The 16,901-nt window shown below is 43.2% G+C and overlaps 1 protein-coding gene across 5 annotated transcripts in view; it reads left to right on the forward strand.

Annotated features, from left to right (window-relative positions):
• PLXNA1 (plexin A1) overlaps positions 1–16,901 on the forward strand; it is a 342,839-nt gene that overhangs the window by 242,034 nt on the left and 83,904 nt on the right. For all 5 annotated transcript variants that reach the window (XM_044451657.1, XM_044451658.1, XM_044451661.1 and 2 more), the window contains 2 exons: positions 10,687–10,783; positions 11,860–12,050. In XM_044451657.1, coding sequence (XP_044307592.1) covers positions 10,687–10,783; positions 11,860–12,050 — 288 coding nt within the window. The remainder of the gene's footprint in view (positions 1–10,686; positions 10,784–11,859; positions 12,051–16,901) is intronic.

A 16,901-nucleotide genomic window follows, 5' to 3' on the forward strand; every position in this document is an offset into this window, starting at 1 on the left:
TACCACACACCTACAGTATATGTATTTTTAATTAGCAAAGCACAGAGGGAGAAATAGCACTAGATCTTGCAAATCCAGAAATGTTTGTAAAGGAAGAAAGCTACACGGACCCATCTCCAGGCAGCACCAACATTTATCTTTCCTGCAGCAGTGTTTAAAGTGAAAAGGGAGTATCAGGAGAGTTTGATAGGATCCAATTAAATTCCAGCAGATAAAATAATGATGAATTGCAGTTGAGCCCCGATGGGACACGATGCACGTTATGCCGTCCTCACAGCGCTGGGAAGGCATTGAGGTCATTGACTATAGAAAAATAGGGCACCGTTGCAACTATCCTACTTGTGCAGAAAACAGTCAAGGGAAATGAGGTTGGAGAGTGATTGTGTGAGTATAGATACGCAAGGTGGATGTGTACAGTGTAATGGTGTTGTGAATGGATCTAGGAGATTAGCATAGTGGATGTCTTCCTTACTAAGGTCTTTTCTCTTCAGCATCACTTGCGCTTTGGATATAGAGCTGCAAAAGACAAATGCGAGAAATATAGTTTTCCTGTTATGATGGAAGGCAGTTTGATGTTGCTGATTCCCCTGAATTAATGGAGAAGAAGCTGGAAGAGGCTTATTAACATAGCAGAACCTCTTGCTCACATGGTGCCTACTGAATACTCTGGCTCCTGACCCTTTCTAAAGCCCTCCTTGATGAAATTGTGTTTCGGCTTTTCTAAAAATCTAAATGTCCATGGTCACTAGATGACTATAAAGGGATGCTGCTAGTCAGGAACAGCATGTCAGGATGGTGCAAGCCTCAGGAAATGCAGAGTCCTTTTTCTCTGGGCAGCAGTCCACCCTAAGCTGAAAAGCTGTTAGATCCTGTTTCCAGACCATCCAGGCATCTGGGCTCTATGTTTCAAAAACTTGTTGCTTAATTTGATGCTTGATTAGGTAGAACAAGGTGAAACTTAATCAAGGGGAATGCTAAGCTAATGAGCAGGGGAACGCCATACCAAATATACTGGGAATGGAGATATTCTCCTAGTTTCAGTTGTTAAAATCTGCAGGGATCGGAGCCTTATGGAAGATGACCTTGAAAAAGTGACTCAGTGGCACCTGAAGAGGTGCCCCATTAAAGACACTGCAGTGACTATTCCACACTCCGTCCTTTTGGAGTCTGGGATGCCTCATAGCAAAAACCCATTTGCAGTGTCTGCCTGTATACTTACAGGCCTGAGTCAAGCTGCTGGTTTTAACCCTAACTCTAACACCCTATGCAGCTTGGGGGCACTGTACTTGATGGAATGCCTCTCCCAGCTGCAATCTACCCAGGCACTGCCATCAACATCCAGGGGTTTCCTCTGACTGCCACTTCCCTGGGAGGTTTGCTTGTTGGCAACATGGAAAAGGGCCCTCTCTGTGGTAGTCCCCAAATTAAGGAAGCTTCCCTACTCAGGCTTGCCTGGTGCCAACCACACTAACCTTTCAATGCCAGGCTAAGACTGCCCTCTGTGTGGATGCATTTAAATAGCTTGAAGTAGCACTTTGGGGTATTGTCAGCTGTTGTAGGATGCCAATCTGCATGGACCTATCTTTTTGAGTTGTTAAAATTTGGTTTCAGATTTAAATACCATTTTATATTTTTACTGTTACACATATTTTATATGGTATAATTTATATTGTATTTATTAATTTTATACCACCCAGAGAGTTTTTGCTCTTGGGCAGTATAGAAATAATGATAATGATTTATCCTGTAATGATAATAGGAGGATTTAGACAACCCTAACCTTCATGCTGAAGGGGAAAAAGGGGAATAAAGAAAACATTGGCAGCATTAATGACATGAGAATTTTTCTGTTCCCTCAACTAGATTAATCTATCACAGATCTTTTGCACCTGATTCACGTGTTCATCTTCTCTTCCTTTCTGGTCATTTTTTCTCTTTTTTCCCCTGTGTATACTCTGTCTCTGTTTGTCCTTCTGAATCCATCTGCTTTCTTGCTTCTTGCTTGCCATGCTGTGTGCCTATCCGTGTGTCCACCTGCATATGTGTTCTTTTAATTTTTAAAGACAGATCAGCTGCTTTGACTAAAGACACACTTGGTATAGACTTTTGAAATGAAACGTATTTGGCATAGACATGAAACAGGTGATGAATTTCTTAGTCAAAAGCTGAGATAGTTAGGTCAAAGGATAGAAGCAGACGTGCAACCGAATCTCCCCTTTGGCCTACCCACAATTTGGGTCTGCTTGGCTTGTCTGAAAAGCTTGTAAGCCAACTGAATAATATTTATGATGTGCTAAGTCCTTGGAGTCATTGGCTTTTGATGCCCTGTCGGGGAATGTATGCCACTAGCTGTGAAACTGGGAGTTTCCAAGCCTCAGGGCCACTTCATGTGTTATAAATATTCCCTGACTTGGGCAGGAGGGTCATTCATATCACCTCCTGACTGAACCTTTTTTTAATTGGAGATGTCAGGGATTGACCTGGGGTGGTTTTGCATGCAAAGCATGTGCTGGACTGCTGAGCAATTGCTCCTCCCCTTTGGCAGCTGTAACTGAACCACCGAGCTGCAATTTATGTATTAGAAAAGCAGTGCTGGAAAGGTTTTTCAGTGTGTGTGTTTACCACATTTAATTCATTCTAGCAGATGAAGAAAGGAGGAAACACCAACATGTGTTTGGGAACCTGCTTTATACAGAGGTGGACTATGGATGGTTGAGCCTGTCCTCAGAGAGCAAGAAGCCAGAGAGAGACACCTGAACATTGATTATGGGAGTGCTGAGCAGTTACTGCCTAAATTTCTGTGTTGTATAATTGCAGAGAGCTGTTGTGATCTTATTTATTTATTTATTTATTTGGAAAAAAGTAAATAGAATTCCCGTTTGAGATTTCAAGGCATGCACAGGATCCATCTGTGTATCTGTCAACAACAAATAAATACAGCTTAGATGGAAATAATTGGAGTGCCGCCATTCCCCTGCCTAACTGCCAAGTCTTGAGGTCAGGAATCTGTAGCAATCACGACTGCCTAATCAGCAATAGAAGCACAGGCGCTTTCTTGCTGTGCATCTGTGTAATTCTTGCAGGAAAATGGCACAGAACCTCAGGCCAGGCTGTGGGAATTAAATGCTGTTCTTGGTACATTTTAAAGAGGCACTTCCTTGTGAATGTGATCCCCCTGAATTTCTTTTTAAGCTTATTGCCACCAGACACAAATAATGGATGTTTGTATTTTTTTAATTATGTTTGCTTGATTCCCTTATTCTGGTTATCTGCAACAATGGTACAGAGCCTTTGGACTGGGGGCCAAATCCAGCGCTTCTTGGAATTCCTAGGTAATCATGCCCCCTTTCCCTGGCCTAACCCATTTGCCCCAGCTACCAGTTGTCTGGTGTTTTCCCAGCTTTTGTTCTGTTTCCCCCATCTGAAAAATGAAATGCCTCTCCTAGTGCTGTCCACACTAGAATGTCACCCCCACAAAACACACAAAGTTGATCTGAAATGGAATTCTGTCCTCTGACTAAAAAAGGTTCTCCACCTCTGATCTCTAGTACAGTGTTGACTCATTCTTCCTGGAAAAGATAGGAGGCTTTCACAGGACCCAGTTGAATTGCTAAGTGGAAGCTTGACAATATCAATGTACAAGCTTTTTCACTCTTCATTCTGGCATAAGTAGTACTACTACCTCACAGGAGTCAGCAGTGATATTTTTCAGATGTGGTCATATACTTGTTCTTAATATTGGGACAGCAGTCTCCTCCAGTAAAAATATAAGGACTTGGCTATTGATGGGCAGTGTGTTTGGGAGAGTCACAAACAAAGTCAAGTAAATTTTATTGTAGCGCAGCCTTCCCCACCCTGGGTTGTCCTCCAGATGTTTTGGACTTCAGCTTCCATCAGTCCCAGCTGGTATGGCTAATGGTCAGGAATGCTAGCAGTTAAGTCCAGAAAAATCCAGACTAGGTCAAGGAAAATTGTCTTAGAATTGTCTTGCTGTTCCAGTGAAGTTGTTTTGCGTAGGTGTGCTATTGTGTGTTCTGGTAGTGAAGCCAGAGCTACACCCTGTGAAATGAAGCCAGCTTCCAGCATGCCATGGAAGTTAACCCAACCAATTAGATTTACAGAAGTATAAAATTGTAAAAATTCAGATGGTGGGACGTTAATGACATTGGCAATACAACCAACTGGCAAAAATGTTTTAAGGTAGCATTCCATTGTGATCTTCAGCATGTTTATTTAGAAATAAGCCCCATTGATTTCATAAGACTACCTTCCAAATAAATGTGCTTTGGATCTCAGCCTGGGCCTTTTGGTATTTATGATTGAGTACTTATCTGAGTGGTTAAAGAATGAGGAAAGAGTGGATTCTCCCCATTCCCTGCCTTTCATTCTCTCAACCCATGTTAACATGGGGATTGAAGATTCTACTCTGCATTAACAGTTACAAGTACAGAACCATGGAACGGTTTTATATATACTTTCAGTAAAAGGGAGACCTACTGTGTGTGCCTGAAGAGGGTTAAAATACCAGTGGCTTAAAAAAAATAAAAACAGAGTAGAAGCACAAGCAAGTGTTTGGCTTTGTCTGTGTAACATGAGCATGTGGTGTCAGACTTCTGGCCAACGCCCAGGCTTGTTGGCTGCTTTCCTGTCTGTCTTCTCCGAACACCCACCTTCGCTGGCTTCCCTCTGGCTCTTGGGATACATATTGGGCTCTCTTCCTATAGGCAATATTAGGATAGCTAGGAATAGTTCAGGCTGTTGTTGGCAAGACCAAAAATCTGGCTTCTTCTTCCTCTGGTTGAGTCATGGAGAGACTGGCAACTGTGGAGGCAGATTGATTCCTTGTTCTTTTTCCTCCACATGTGCCCACCAGCCCTTTCTGTCCCGTGGAAGAATTAAAAGAGATGACTAAATCACGTTCAACACATCCTTAAATGTGTAAGAACATGCTAGGCATGTTTCAAACAAGCCAGTGTAATCTTCAGCCCTCCTGCAATGAAGCTGGTACACTCATCAGTTTAGGCCTAATATGCCAAGTGCTGTTTCTGTTTTGGGCCATTGCATGCCAGTGAGGCCTTATTGACACCTCCATACTGCACACAAAAAAATGGACATCAGGGTTTTATCCTAGCTCAGCATTTGCTGCCTGAATGCTTCCAGGTCCAGTTCAAGGTGTTGTTTTTAACATCTAAAACCTTGAATTTATATGGCTTGGGACTTCAATACTGCTGGAGTGCCTCTCCCAACCGCGATCTACTTGGACACTAAACTCAAACTCTGGGGCCTTCCTTCAAGTGCTCCAACTGCCAACCCCCAGGGAGGCTCAGTGGGTGGCAACAGGGGGGAGGGCTTTCTTTGTGGTGGCCCCCATCTTGAAACACTGAAGTCTGTCAGGTGCCAAACTTGCATTTTTTTTCAGTGCAGCCCTTTATGCAGAAGCCTTTAAAGATCTACCTGGTTACCCAGGGGTTGAGGGGGATTATCCAAGTGATTCTTTTCCTTTGCAGGATCATTTTTTACAGTATGTTTTTAGCTATTTTAAATTCATTTATATATTTTGAATTCATTCTATTTGTATTGTACTGCATTTGTATTTTATTGCTTTGTTTTATGCACTGTTGTAAACTGTCCAGAAACCCCTGGAACTGGACACTCACCTGGTAACCTGCTGTGAGTGAAGGTTTCTTCCATGCAACTCTGCATGGCACAATTCTTCTGCCATGCAACAGAGTACACACATTCTTTCTCTTCTGCTCTTCTGACCAAATATAGGTAGTCCCTGGGTTACAAAGAGCCCGTACTTATGAATGCACAGCCTGCCAGAAATCCTATATGAATATTACTAGCAAAAAACTACCAATGGCTCTAGGGAACCACATGATGCGTTTGGCAACACGTCTCTCAATGGCCATGTAGTTCCCTAGAGATACAGTATTTGTGGCTTTTTGTCATGTTGAAGTAGGGATGGCAAAGTTTGAGAAGCAAGATCCAAACATGAAGAGGTTCATAAAGGTCTACCATGCAGTAACCAAGGCCCTCAGCTGCTACAAGGCCATTCAAGATGAGAAAAAGAAAATGGCTGTACAAACAGCCCTTGAGGCCTATTCAAGAAAGGAACTCCAGTGGTAACCCGCCCCCCAGAAGCACAAGCAAACCCTGACCCTCCAGTACCAGATGCATCCCCATCATCATCAGTTAATGTTAGGCGTAATGGTATCTCACAAATACTCGAAACTGCTTTAAGAACTGTTTCTTTTATTGGTTTTTTTCCAATACTGTTTACTAATTCTTTCTCTTCATTACCTGTAGTTACTCTATTATTACTCTATTATTATCATTATTACAATGCTGTATTGTGTTTAAGATGTTTTAGTGAAAATGGAAATGCTTCTTAAGTGTTTTATAAGCACGGAAAAGTAAAGCATATACTATGACAAACATTTGGTTTACTCATGTGATCCGACTAACAGACAAATTTGATTTAAAGATGTTTTCAGGAATAGAATTCCCCCATAACCCTTGGACTACCTGTAGATAAAGTCTGGGAGAGGAAAGATGTAGACAACCATTCCCCATACTCCCCGTTGCAAGGCTAGTGCAGCTCACCTTAGAGGGTAAAATATTAGTATAATATGGTTAAATATAGAACATGTCTGCTCTATTTATTTAATACTGTATTTTATTATTTTTGTAAGCTGCCTTAAAGTATATAGAAGGAAAGGTGGGACACCAATACCTGATTGTACTCATGCGTACATGCCTATTTTTAAAATGTAAATTAGGTCAGTTACCATTCCTAACAATGCTTGGATTGTTCCTGTGAATATTAGTAGCATCTCTAGAGCCTTCAAGACACTTTTGTCTTGATTTTTCATGCCCTGTTTTGTGAACACTCATTTTATCTCAGCTCTTGACCTTGCAATACTTGCTGCAGATCTTCATAGGTCTTCCTTCCCACCCAAGATGTATCTCCTAATGAGGGGAGCTCTGTGTCTTCTGAAGCAGAAATACCCACATCCTTCTCTTGACTGTGGGTTGTTTTAGTTGGGACAGGTATCTGAAGAGTTAAATAATCTACCATCCCCACTCCACACCCCATTCAGAAGGAACTCATTTCCAAAAAGGAGCCAGGGCTGAGAAATGCAAATAACTGTTTCGGACAGCTGCAGGCTGTATGCCTCCCCGAGATGCCAGGGCCCCAAATGAGACATGTCAGAGTACAAATTGAAAATGCCAATTTCGCTTATGCTGCCACGCTGCTCGTCACAGCTAAATCCTTCTCTGCCACCCCTCCCCCCACAGTTCCCACTTACTGCATGATGGGTGCTTCTCCTTAATCTAAATCTTCCTGACTTCCTGGATTATTACGGTACTGGACTTCTTCTACCCATCTCCAATTAGCTACAAAGGAATAGAATGATAACCTGCACAGAACTCTGCCCCATCCTTGGCATGCACCACATTTTATTCAAGTATCAGGTATTTTTGTCCTTGTGATCCATAGTCAGGTTGCGTACTGCACATGGGCCTTATCGCAGTGAGCTTACATTAGCTGTACTTTCATTTAGTTGTGCTTCCATTTATCTGTACATTTAATTATTTCTGTACAGTTTGCTGAAGGGAGTGCTTGGCTTATTCATTTTAATTGTTGATAGGACATGAAATTTATTGTAGAACTAGGAATAACATAGCATGTACGGAGGTATCAGCTTGAAGAAGAACCTTTTTTTCAGAAGAAATGTATCAGTGGAAATCTTGCTCACCTCCAGGCATCAGTATATTCATTCAAATGTTACATTTTTAAAAGTGTGTATTTTTAAATCTGGAAATGTTTATTGGTGGGTGTTCTAAAAATAGGTCACAGAGTCTCAGCCCAGCCTCTCAACAGGGAGGTTCTGGGGATAAGCTTGAGAACAGGAGGAGGAGAATGATGTAAGATGCTTTAAGATCTTTTGTAAAAAGGCAGGATATAAATCAAGTAAATACCTTAAATTTATTTACTTTTCAATTAAATTTCTATCCTGCCCTTAGTTTCTGAATTAGAATGTTGGCATATAGGTCTTACATTTTTTCTTCTAAAGAGTATCATGTTTCATATAATGGCATATTCAATTTTCACTGAATTCCATTAGTAGAAGAATAGGATGCAAATTGAATGGCATATGGGTGGGGATATTTGAATATGCTTCAAATTGGCATCCCTGGCCAACTTGCCAATGCTCAAGCACCCTGGGAGCTGTGGTCCACCACAATTGGAAGACAGAAAACAAACCGGCTAAACAGGCAGATGACCAAGCGCCAGCCTTTCAGGCTCATGGGGGCCAGGCTAGGGCCATGTGAAAGAGCGAGGTCTGAAGAGGCATTCGGCTTGCACTCATCTGCACCAGAGCAGAATCCACCACACAGCCAGGGACCCCGGTTTATTATTGCTCATTGTCCTGCTTTGGCTGCAGCAAAGTGAGGTGGCTACCCGAAGAACCAGGCAGGGAAACAGGCCAGCGTTTCAGGCTCGTGGGGGCCAGGCTAGGGCAAGAGTAGCCAAGCAGTCAGGCTGAGCGGGGAGCAGCCAGGGCTGACAGGCAAGGGTCAGCACAGTCGGGCGGCCCAGTGCATTGCTCAGTCTGGAAGCAGAGGAGCATCAGTCCCATGGCGAGGTCTGGGAGACGAGGCAGGTGGCCCTGGAGCGGCAAGCACAGCATTGGTTCCAGCTCTGGCTAGTCAGACGTGGAAGGTTTTCTTCACTAGAGCCTACCATGCGGAGCCACTTTCTCCCAAGGCAGCCTTCTTTGCAAGGAAGCACTCCTCCTCATGGGAGCCCAGCCCCGCGAGGCATCGGGGTGCCCGGGAGGCAGAGTCCCTACTCCTGGCAGCAGGAGATCTGCAGCCATCTCCCCGGAGGCCCAGGCACTTCTGGTCTGCTGAGCTGGGCTGTTCCTTGTCTCTGGGAGCTTGGGCTGCTCCCCAAGAAGGATTGCTCCAGCGGTGGCATGGCAGGCCCCAGGTTGAGGGAGGCTGCTCTATCTGCACAATATGATCTCTGTTACTGCGATGAGAATTGACACGCATCTAATCTAAAAATCCATTCTTATAATTTATAAAAGACTAAAATCTTACCACTTGAGGAGATACTTGAAATGGATCTGTCTGTTCTCAGGAGCTCATCTGTTTCTGATGCTTAGCATTGTTTTTCATTCTGTACCACGTGCTAGCTTGCACTTTTGTTTGAACGCTTAACAAGTTATCACATTTTTTTTTTGGCATGTATCAGTGAATTAAGCACACGATAGGCTTCCAAGGAAGTGGATGAATGGAAGCTGGATCCTTCATGTGTAGTGAGGAGCTTGGAAATGTGTGGCAAGGGAAAGGGGATGCATGCTCCTTCAGCTTCATGAGCAGTGGAGGCAAACTTGGAGCCACGAGCTGAGGGAGGGAGAGGTTCCGAGGCTCAGGGAGAGCTGATTTTATAGCATCCATAGCTCCCTAACAAACTCCAGCATGCCATGAATCTTTCATTTAATCTCTTCTGACATGCCTGTCATTTTCTCCAGAGAGGAGCGGAGAATCTCTCGCCGAAGGAGGTCATTAGCTGTCAGGAAGGTTCCGACTGCCTTCCTGCCTTTGTATCGATTAAGCTTCCACGTGTGCGCAGGCACTGTGGAGGGAATATTGATGAGGCAGCCAGAACTTTGGCTTGGGCTAAAAATTGGGTGAATCTTTCACTGGGGTAGGAGAGCAAGGCCTCATGGTGATGCGGGATGGAGATATAATTTCAAATTTGTGTCTCTCTGTAAGCAGCCCTCCAAGGGACGTGCTCTGCCTTTGGTCCGTTACATTTTCATTTCCTGTGCAGGAGATTTCTTTCCCCTACTCTGGGAAAGGCAAAAACTAATGTTGCCAGCTCTGGAGAGCAGAGAATCTTGCCGCTTAGTTTCAGATATGACGGTTGCTCAGTCTATACACTTTGTCAGAAAATGCTACACTGCTGAATGCTAAGTGTTGGTTAAAATAAAATCATTTGCATCATAGTTTTTAGTATATATGTAGTGAAACTGCTATACTTGGGTTGTACAGCACTGAAAGAGCTCTGGAAATCAGGTTTCTTCTGGTTGCATATATGCTGAACGTGCTTATAAAAAAAGAATCCACATTCTACACCAAGTTAATGCAACTTCTCTGTCAGGAGACACTGAAGTCCTCTGCCCAAGTAAATTATGCACGCAATGTGTCTTTCAATAGATTTGCCGAGTTTCCATCAGTGATTTGGTTTCTGCTAGTGATAGGAGAGGTAAAGAGCTATACCAGAACACAGCCAAATTCTGTCAACACCATTTTTATATGCAAGGGAAAAAATGGAGTGGGCGGTCTGAGGAATATGTTGGATCAAATCCAGGTTCAAATACTATTTCCCCCAAAATGTCATCTGTCTGGCAGAGTTCTAGGAAGCGACTTAAAAGATAAGAAAAATTATCCTTTTCTCAAAGATAGGAAGATCCTTGGATAAGAGGGGTTTTTTGTTTCTTTACTGTGTCTTACTTTTGGCATATGGTCATCTCTGCTAACAGCAGGTGCACTTGGAATAAGTCAGTACATCCCTCTAGTCTCTGGATTGACTCAGATGCTCTGCCTACTTCTTTGTGTCTTAGTGTGACTAATGTTCTCTTTGCTCTGTTGTGTCTCCCCTGGCAGTATTTCTATGAAGGGAATGACATCAGTGACCTTCCAGTGAACCTTTCTGTGGTGTGGAATGGAAACTTCATCATTGACAATCCTCAGAATATCCAGGGTAAGTCAAAGTTATGGGTGGGGGCAGCGTTAGATATGGGGAAGCTTCCTCTGAGAGGAGTCGAAATCCAGAACACACACTGTCCTTACTTTCTCTCATACCCATCAAGGTAAATTGCCTCCCAAATAAGATGTTCTTTCTCAGGAACATTTTCTCTGTAGTGTCCCTTACAAACACGGCCAGCCATTCAGCATCTCACTGGAAATTAAGAGTGCATCCACTCTATAATATATACATTAAACACTGGTCAGGTTTTAGTCATACAAGTCCTATGCAAGGAATGCAGGGCATGGTAGTTCTGAGGATGGACAATCTCATATAGACTTGGCTGACTAAGCTATGACAAATGTATCAGTTCACTAGTTGACATTTGTGGTATAGATATGTCCTGGTCTGTGACTGTCAACTAAGGTGTTTTTATGTAAGACTTTTATTATACTATTGCTTTGTCCCATTCATGGCATTTATAGAAGGTCCAGGCATTGTCTTCCTTTGTATCCTCTCATGTTTCTCCGCCACTTTTATCTTTCTACTAACCATAAAAAGTTCATTAGACAGAGCAAGAAGAAATAGTCTTTTGATTGCTTTCTGCTGTTTTATTGTTTTAATTCTATGTTGTAAGCTGTCCCGAGATGCTGAGGCATGAGGGGATGGCATATAAAAGTTTAGATAGATAGATAGATAGATAGATAGATAGATAGATAATCAGTAGTGCTAGGATGGCATATAAAAGTTTTAAATAAATAAAAATTTAGTTAGTTAGTTAGTCAGCAGTGCTAGGAACCCTCCTTCTGGATGCACCGAGAGAACCTAATGGTTGGGTATCTGCATTATGTTAAATCCCTTGCTGGCCACATTCAACTGTGATCACTGAATGAGCTCAGGATTCACAGTCCTGAGGTGGACAGCTGTCAGCCTGGGCTAACAGAGGCAAAATGGAGAACAGTGCAGCCTGAGTTGCATTTCTGGACAATGTAAAAAAAAAATCCACCAGAGGGATATTTGTTTGGCAGTTCTGCCTTGCCCGTACCTTTTCTCTCTAACTGTAAGAAGGCATCTACATTTTCTTTCCGCAGCTCACCTGTACAAGTGCTCAGCTCTGCGTGAAAGCTGTGGACTGTGCCTCAAAGCAGACCCGCGCTTTGAGTGTGGCTGGTGCGTTTCAGAAAAGCGATGTTCCCTGCGCCAACATTGCCCAGCCTTTGAGGGCAGCTGGATGCATGCTAGTAATGGCAATAGTCGCTGTGCAGACCCCAAAATCATTAAGGTATGTTGTTTCTCTTAGATAGGCAGAGGGAAGCTTTTTTCCCCTCAGTGGGGAACTGACTGTACTGGGGGTATATGGTGACATGCAGTTCTGGCGTGACTTAGGGAATGCTTGGAGTATCTTAAGGTGTGCTCCTCTGGCTGGTGGATTCCTGTAGCACATGATGTTGCTAGCATTCGTTGGATAGTGTTAGTCCTGTTTGATATGCAAAGATGTTTGCAAAGAGAACTGGGATAATTTAATTACTATTTTTCTTTTGCCCTCTAGCTTCCGGTGATTTTAGTTCCCCTCTCTAGGGGAACAATAGAACTCAAATGGTACATTTTAAGTGATATGGCTGGCTTATTAGAGTTCCTTGGTTAGTATAGTTGAAGTGCTCTAAAGAGGAAGACAAGCATTCTGAAGTGAGTGGGAATGGGTTTTGACACACATTCATTGTATTGCAAGACATTTATTTCTATGTACAAACAATATATGTTGAAATCACACTTAGAATATATATGTCTATTTTTACTCAAAGATCTAGTGATGGAAATTACCACTACAGGCAGGATACCAGGATGTTGTCTTATGCGCTTCTGTACTAGTTTCTCTCTTCTGTGTTCAGAATTAATGTTCACATCTCCATCCCATCCTGACTGCTTTTGATGGAGGCTTTTAGGGTTTCACAGGATTCCTGACCAATAAGCTTCTTAGAGTGGACGAGGTTCCTCAGCACCACTACTGCTAAAACTGCCTTCTTAGCCAACCTTCCTGTCACTTCTTTAGGACTGGTAGTTTATCATTCCTCTTCTCTGACAGCTGTTATGACCTTCATTTAATAAGATTGTGTATATTAGTGTTAACATGTCAGTTGGGCCAGGCTCCAAGTGTATTAGCAGGGATTGGTAGGTAATTCTGTTTGATATGTTCTATTTACCCATAGATTGCAGGGCTGGCAGGCCTTAGTGCTGTTAATTATGAAAGTCTTAGCACAGGACCTAAGCTAATCAGGTTTCAGTGTCATACCTGAAGGAAAGAAATTAGAATAGCATCCCTCAGGCTTCTCAAGGCCATTCATTTTCATTGCTTATGGCCATTGTAGGCCACAGTGCTGTCCCTGCTGAAGGAAGAGACCCTGGCCAGTTCAGGTATCTTCTATCCAAATAAAGCATGGCTATAAAATTGAGGGTTATAGGTAGGAAAGGATGAAAAAGTCTACCAGCCAAAATCACTGAGATGGTGGAGCAGATTTCCAGCTTACATAAGTACTTACCAGAAGTATCCCATGTTTTGGGGTGCTCAGGATGCTTCTCACACACGAATTCTCTATTTACTGTTCGATTGATGCACTGCATTCATACAAATATTTCCTCCCAAAGCATCCATAAAAATATGAGAAGCATGCCCTGTCTCCTGGCATGCAAACTGAAAAGATGAGACATGCAAAGGGAGGAAAGTAGAGGACAAGTCAGTCTGACAACTCCAGAAGAAAGCTGTAAAGAGGCATTTACATCCATTGGAGTTCGGGTTGATTTCCCCTTGCTGGTGGCCTCACTTGGATGGAAATGCTCCAACAGATCATGTCCCTGTGGCTGATGACAGAGGCCAAAATGTGCTTCCTGTCCGCTTTGCAACCAGAGGGCACTTGGCAATTGGAGCTTTGTGTTTTTTTCTGGCAGAGAGGGACGAATAAAGTTCCCTGCAGCTGCTCCTTCTCTGGACGATGGCTGGGGGCAGGCCATTCTTCCCCTTGCCTTGCAATTCTTCCTGGGAGGCAGAGAGTTTAACCTCCCACTGACTCGTAGACCTCTGGCTGACTGGTGACAAAGTCAAGATTGTGCTGTTCCTCCCCATACATGCCTGTTATCGCTCCAGTACGCTTAGCCGAGAGCTTAGAAATGGTCCTTTTATTAGAGTTTAACGGGTTAACAAAATATTAATCATTGTAATATTCTCTTGAAGATGTGAAAGAAGTATCATGAGAAGAGTTCCATCCCCACTGAAAGATCCTCTCCTTCCATCACTTTCAGGAAGATTCCAGCTCCACCTCAGGGTGGTTCCTGCAGCTTGAGGGCTAGATGGCAGGAGCAAGGGGCACATCTTACTTGGGCTGCTCACTTTGCCTCTTCCTTGTCCCTTCTTTTCCAAGGGCAGCTGATTCTCACACTCCGTCGAAGCATCTTCACTTAGTAACCTAGAAACAGCAAAATCACCTGTCCTCCTCTGTCCCTCGGCTTCCTCCTCAAAATCGGGCAAATCTGTCTGAAGAGTTGCACGTACCAGAACTGGGGTCCCTCTCTGCATCCACTTTCCTTCAGCTCTGATGTCTGTGGGCAGCATCCCTGTTGAATAGATTGCATTATTATCGCCATACCATAGATGTGGAGTGGGACTCAGGCTGAATGAAGAAGGGCTTGCCCAGGCCTGCCTGCTTAATGCATTGCTAAGAAAAGATTTTTACCAGAGGCTTCTTACCCAGTTGTCTGCCCTATCTGTGAAGGAATTGAAAAGCCCCAAATTTAAAATGAGAGAATTACAGTTGGAAAAGACCTTGAGGGTCATTCTTAGCTTAGCCATCTCCAACCTTGTGCCCACCAGGTGTTTTGGATAACTACTTTCAGTGCAAGAAATGTCTTCTAGCATCCTCCTTATCTGCTCCTGGAAAAAAGATCTAATGGCATCTTTGTTCAATTTGTTCCATTTTCTTAACTATTTTTCCAGTTAACAGGTTTTTCTGGTATCTAACTTTAATTTTCATGGTCAAAGGTTAGGGTTAGGGTTTGACATTTGACCAGATACAGAAAGTCTCCCAAACTGAGGATCTGCTACATCATTACAACCTTGCCCAGAAGAGGATCACACCTTATCAGGTTCTTAAACAGTAGTCCCCTTTCTTCCTGTTAAACAAATTGAGCTGACTAGAATCTTAAATCTTGATTTATAGTATTTACAGATGCACCTGATAGTAAGCTATGGGACTTTCAGAAACCAAGTCTAACTGAATCCAGTTCCCCAAAGCATGAGTATCCAACAAAAAGGAGAATGGTTTATGAACCTGAAACCATAACGTGCAGCCAGATCTAGGAGTGTTTTATGACGCATCATCATTTGTCTGCTACATTTGAGTAGTTGCACGTTTGAGCATTTGGTTCTAATGCTACTCCCTGCATCTCTAAATAATTAAAACCAAATTAAGAACTTGTCACAGTAATTATAGGCACTGTGTAAGCAAATCAAATAATGTACCTTTCCATGCATGTGGAACTTGGTGGCCTACATTGTTGTTTTTCCCCTCGGGTATTGCTCTGATGAAAGCCTTGAAGGCCTCACAGTCTTCAGGAAGGTTCAGTGGCAGCTTACTGGATAGGGAACTCACATTACACTGGTATGATGAGCCCTGTGCATAAATTGTTCTCCTGGAAGGTACAGACCTGTGTTAGTCTTGAGGGAGAGGGAAGGAGAGGGGGTGTGAGCCACAGCTGAATGAATCCATCTAACTAGGAGACTTTGGGGGTTTTAAAAGGGAGGTAATGAAACATAAGTTCTGCTCCATCCTTGCACATAGTGCTGAAATAATGCACTCCTCCCTCTTGGAGTACCAGCATCACTAAGGGAGAACCAACAGTTTTGTAGCAAATTGTTGACCAGAAGATAGAAATGAGTTTTCTTCTTGGTACTGGATTTCTTTTTACTTTCTGGGTTGTAGGGGAGCAGCATTTAAGACCAGAGAGACTGAGTTAGTGAGGATATGTTGGAATGGGTGATGGCCTCCTAATTAAATGAAATCACTCTGGTTTTAGTTGTTGGGATTAGTGTGTGTGTGTGGGGACATATCTCCTTCATGGATCACTGCCTTGTTGTGGCAAAGGGGCTTGCGTAGCTCAATGAAACTATGAGCTATGCCATGCAGGGTCACCCAAGACCGACAGGTCATAGCAGAGATCTCTGACAAAACGTGATCCACTGGAGCAGGAAATGGCAACCCACTCCAGTATCTTTGCCATGAAAACCCCATGGACAGTACCAAAAGGCAAAAAGATATGACACCGGAAGATGAGCCCCTCAGGTCGGAAGGTATGCTACTGGGGAAGAGCAGAGGGCTAGTACTAGTAGCGCCAGAAAGAATGAAGCAACTGGCTCAAAGCCGAAAGGACACTCAGTTGCTGATGTATCTGGTGGTGAAAGGAGAGTCCGATGCTGCAAAGATCTATACTCCATAGGAACCTGGAATATAAGATCCATGAATCAAGGCAAGCTGGATGTGGTCAAACAAGAGATGACAAGACCGAACATCGACATCTTAGGAATCAGTGAACTAAAATGGACAGGAATGAGTGAATTTAATTCAGATGTTCATCAGGTATACTACTGCAGGCAAGAATCCCTCAGAAGAAATGGAGTAGCCTTCCTAGTCAATAAAAGGGTAGGAAAAGCAGTACTGGGATCCAATCTCCAAAATGACAGAATGAACTCAGTTCAAATCCAAGACAAACCATTCAACATCACAATAGTCCAAGTCTATGCCCCAACCACTGGTGCTGAAGAGGCTGAAGTTGACTAGTTTTGTGAAGGCCTACAACACCTTCTAGAATTAACACCAAAAAATGATGTTCTTATCTTCATGGGGGATTGGAATGCTAAAGTAGGAAGCCAAAAGATAACTGGAATAACAGGCAAGTTTGGCCTTGGAGTACAAAATGAAGCAGGGCACAGGCTGGTAGAATTTTGTCAAGAGAATACGATGGTCATAGCAAACACTCTTTTCCAACAACCCAAGAGACGACTCTACACATGGACAGCACCAGACAGTCAACACAGAAAGCAGATTGATTATGTGCTCTGCAGCCAAAGATGGAGAAGCTCTATACA

The sequence above is a fragment of the Varanus komodoensis genome, unplaced genomic scaffold (genome assembly GCF_004798865.1).
Source record: "Varanus komodoensis strain SLA01 unplaced genomic scaffold, ASM479886v1 scaffold6_2, whole genome shotgun sequence".
Taxonomy (NCBI): domain Eukaryota; kingdom Metazoa; phylum Chordata; class Lepidosauria; order Squamata; family Varanidae; genus Varanus; species Varanus komodoensis.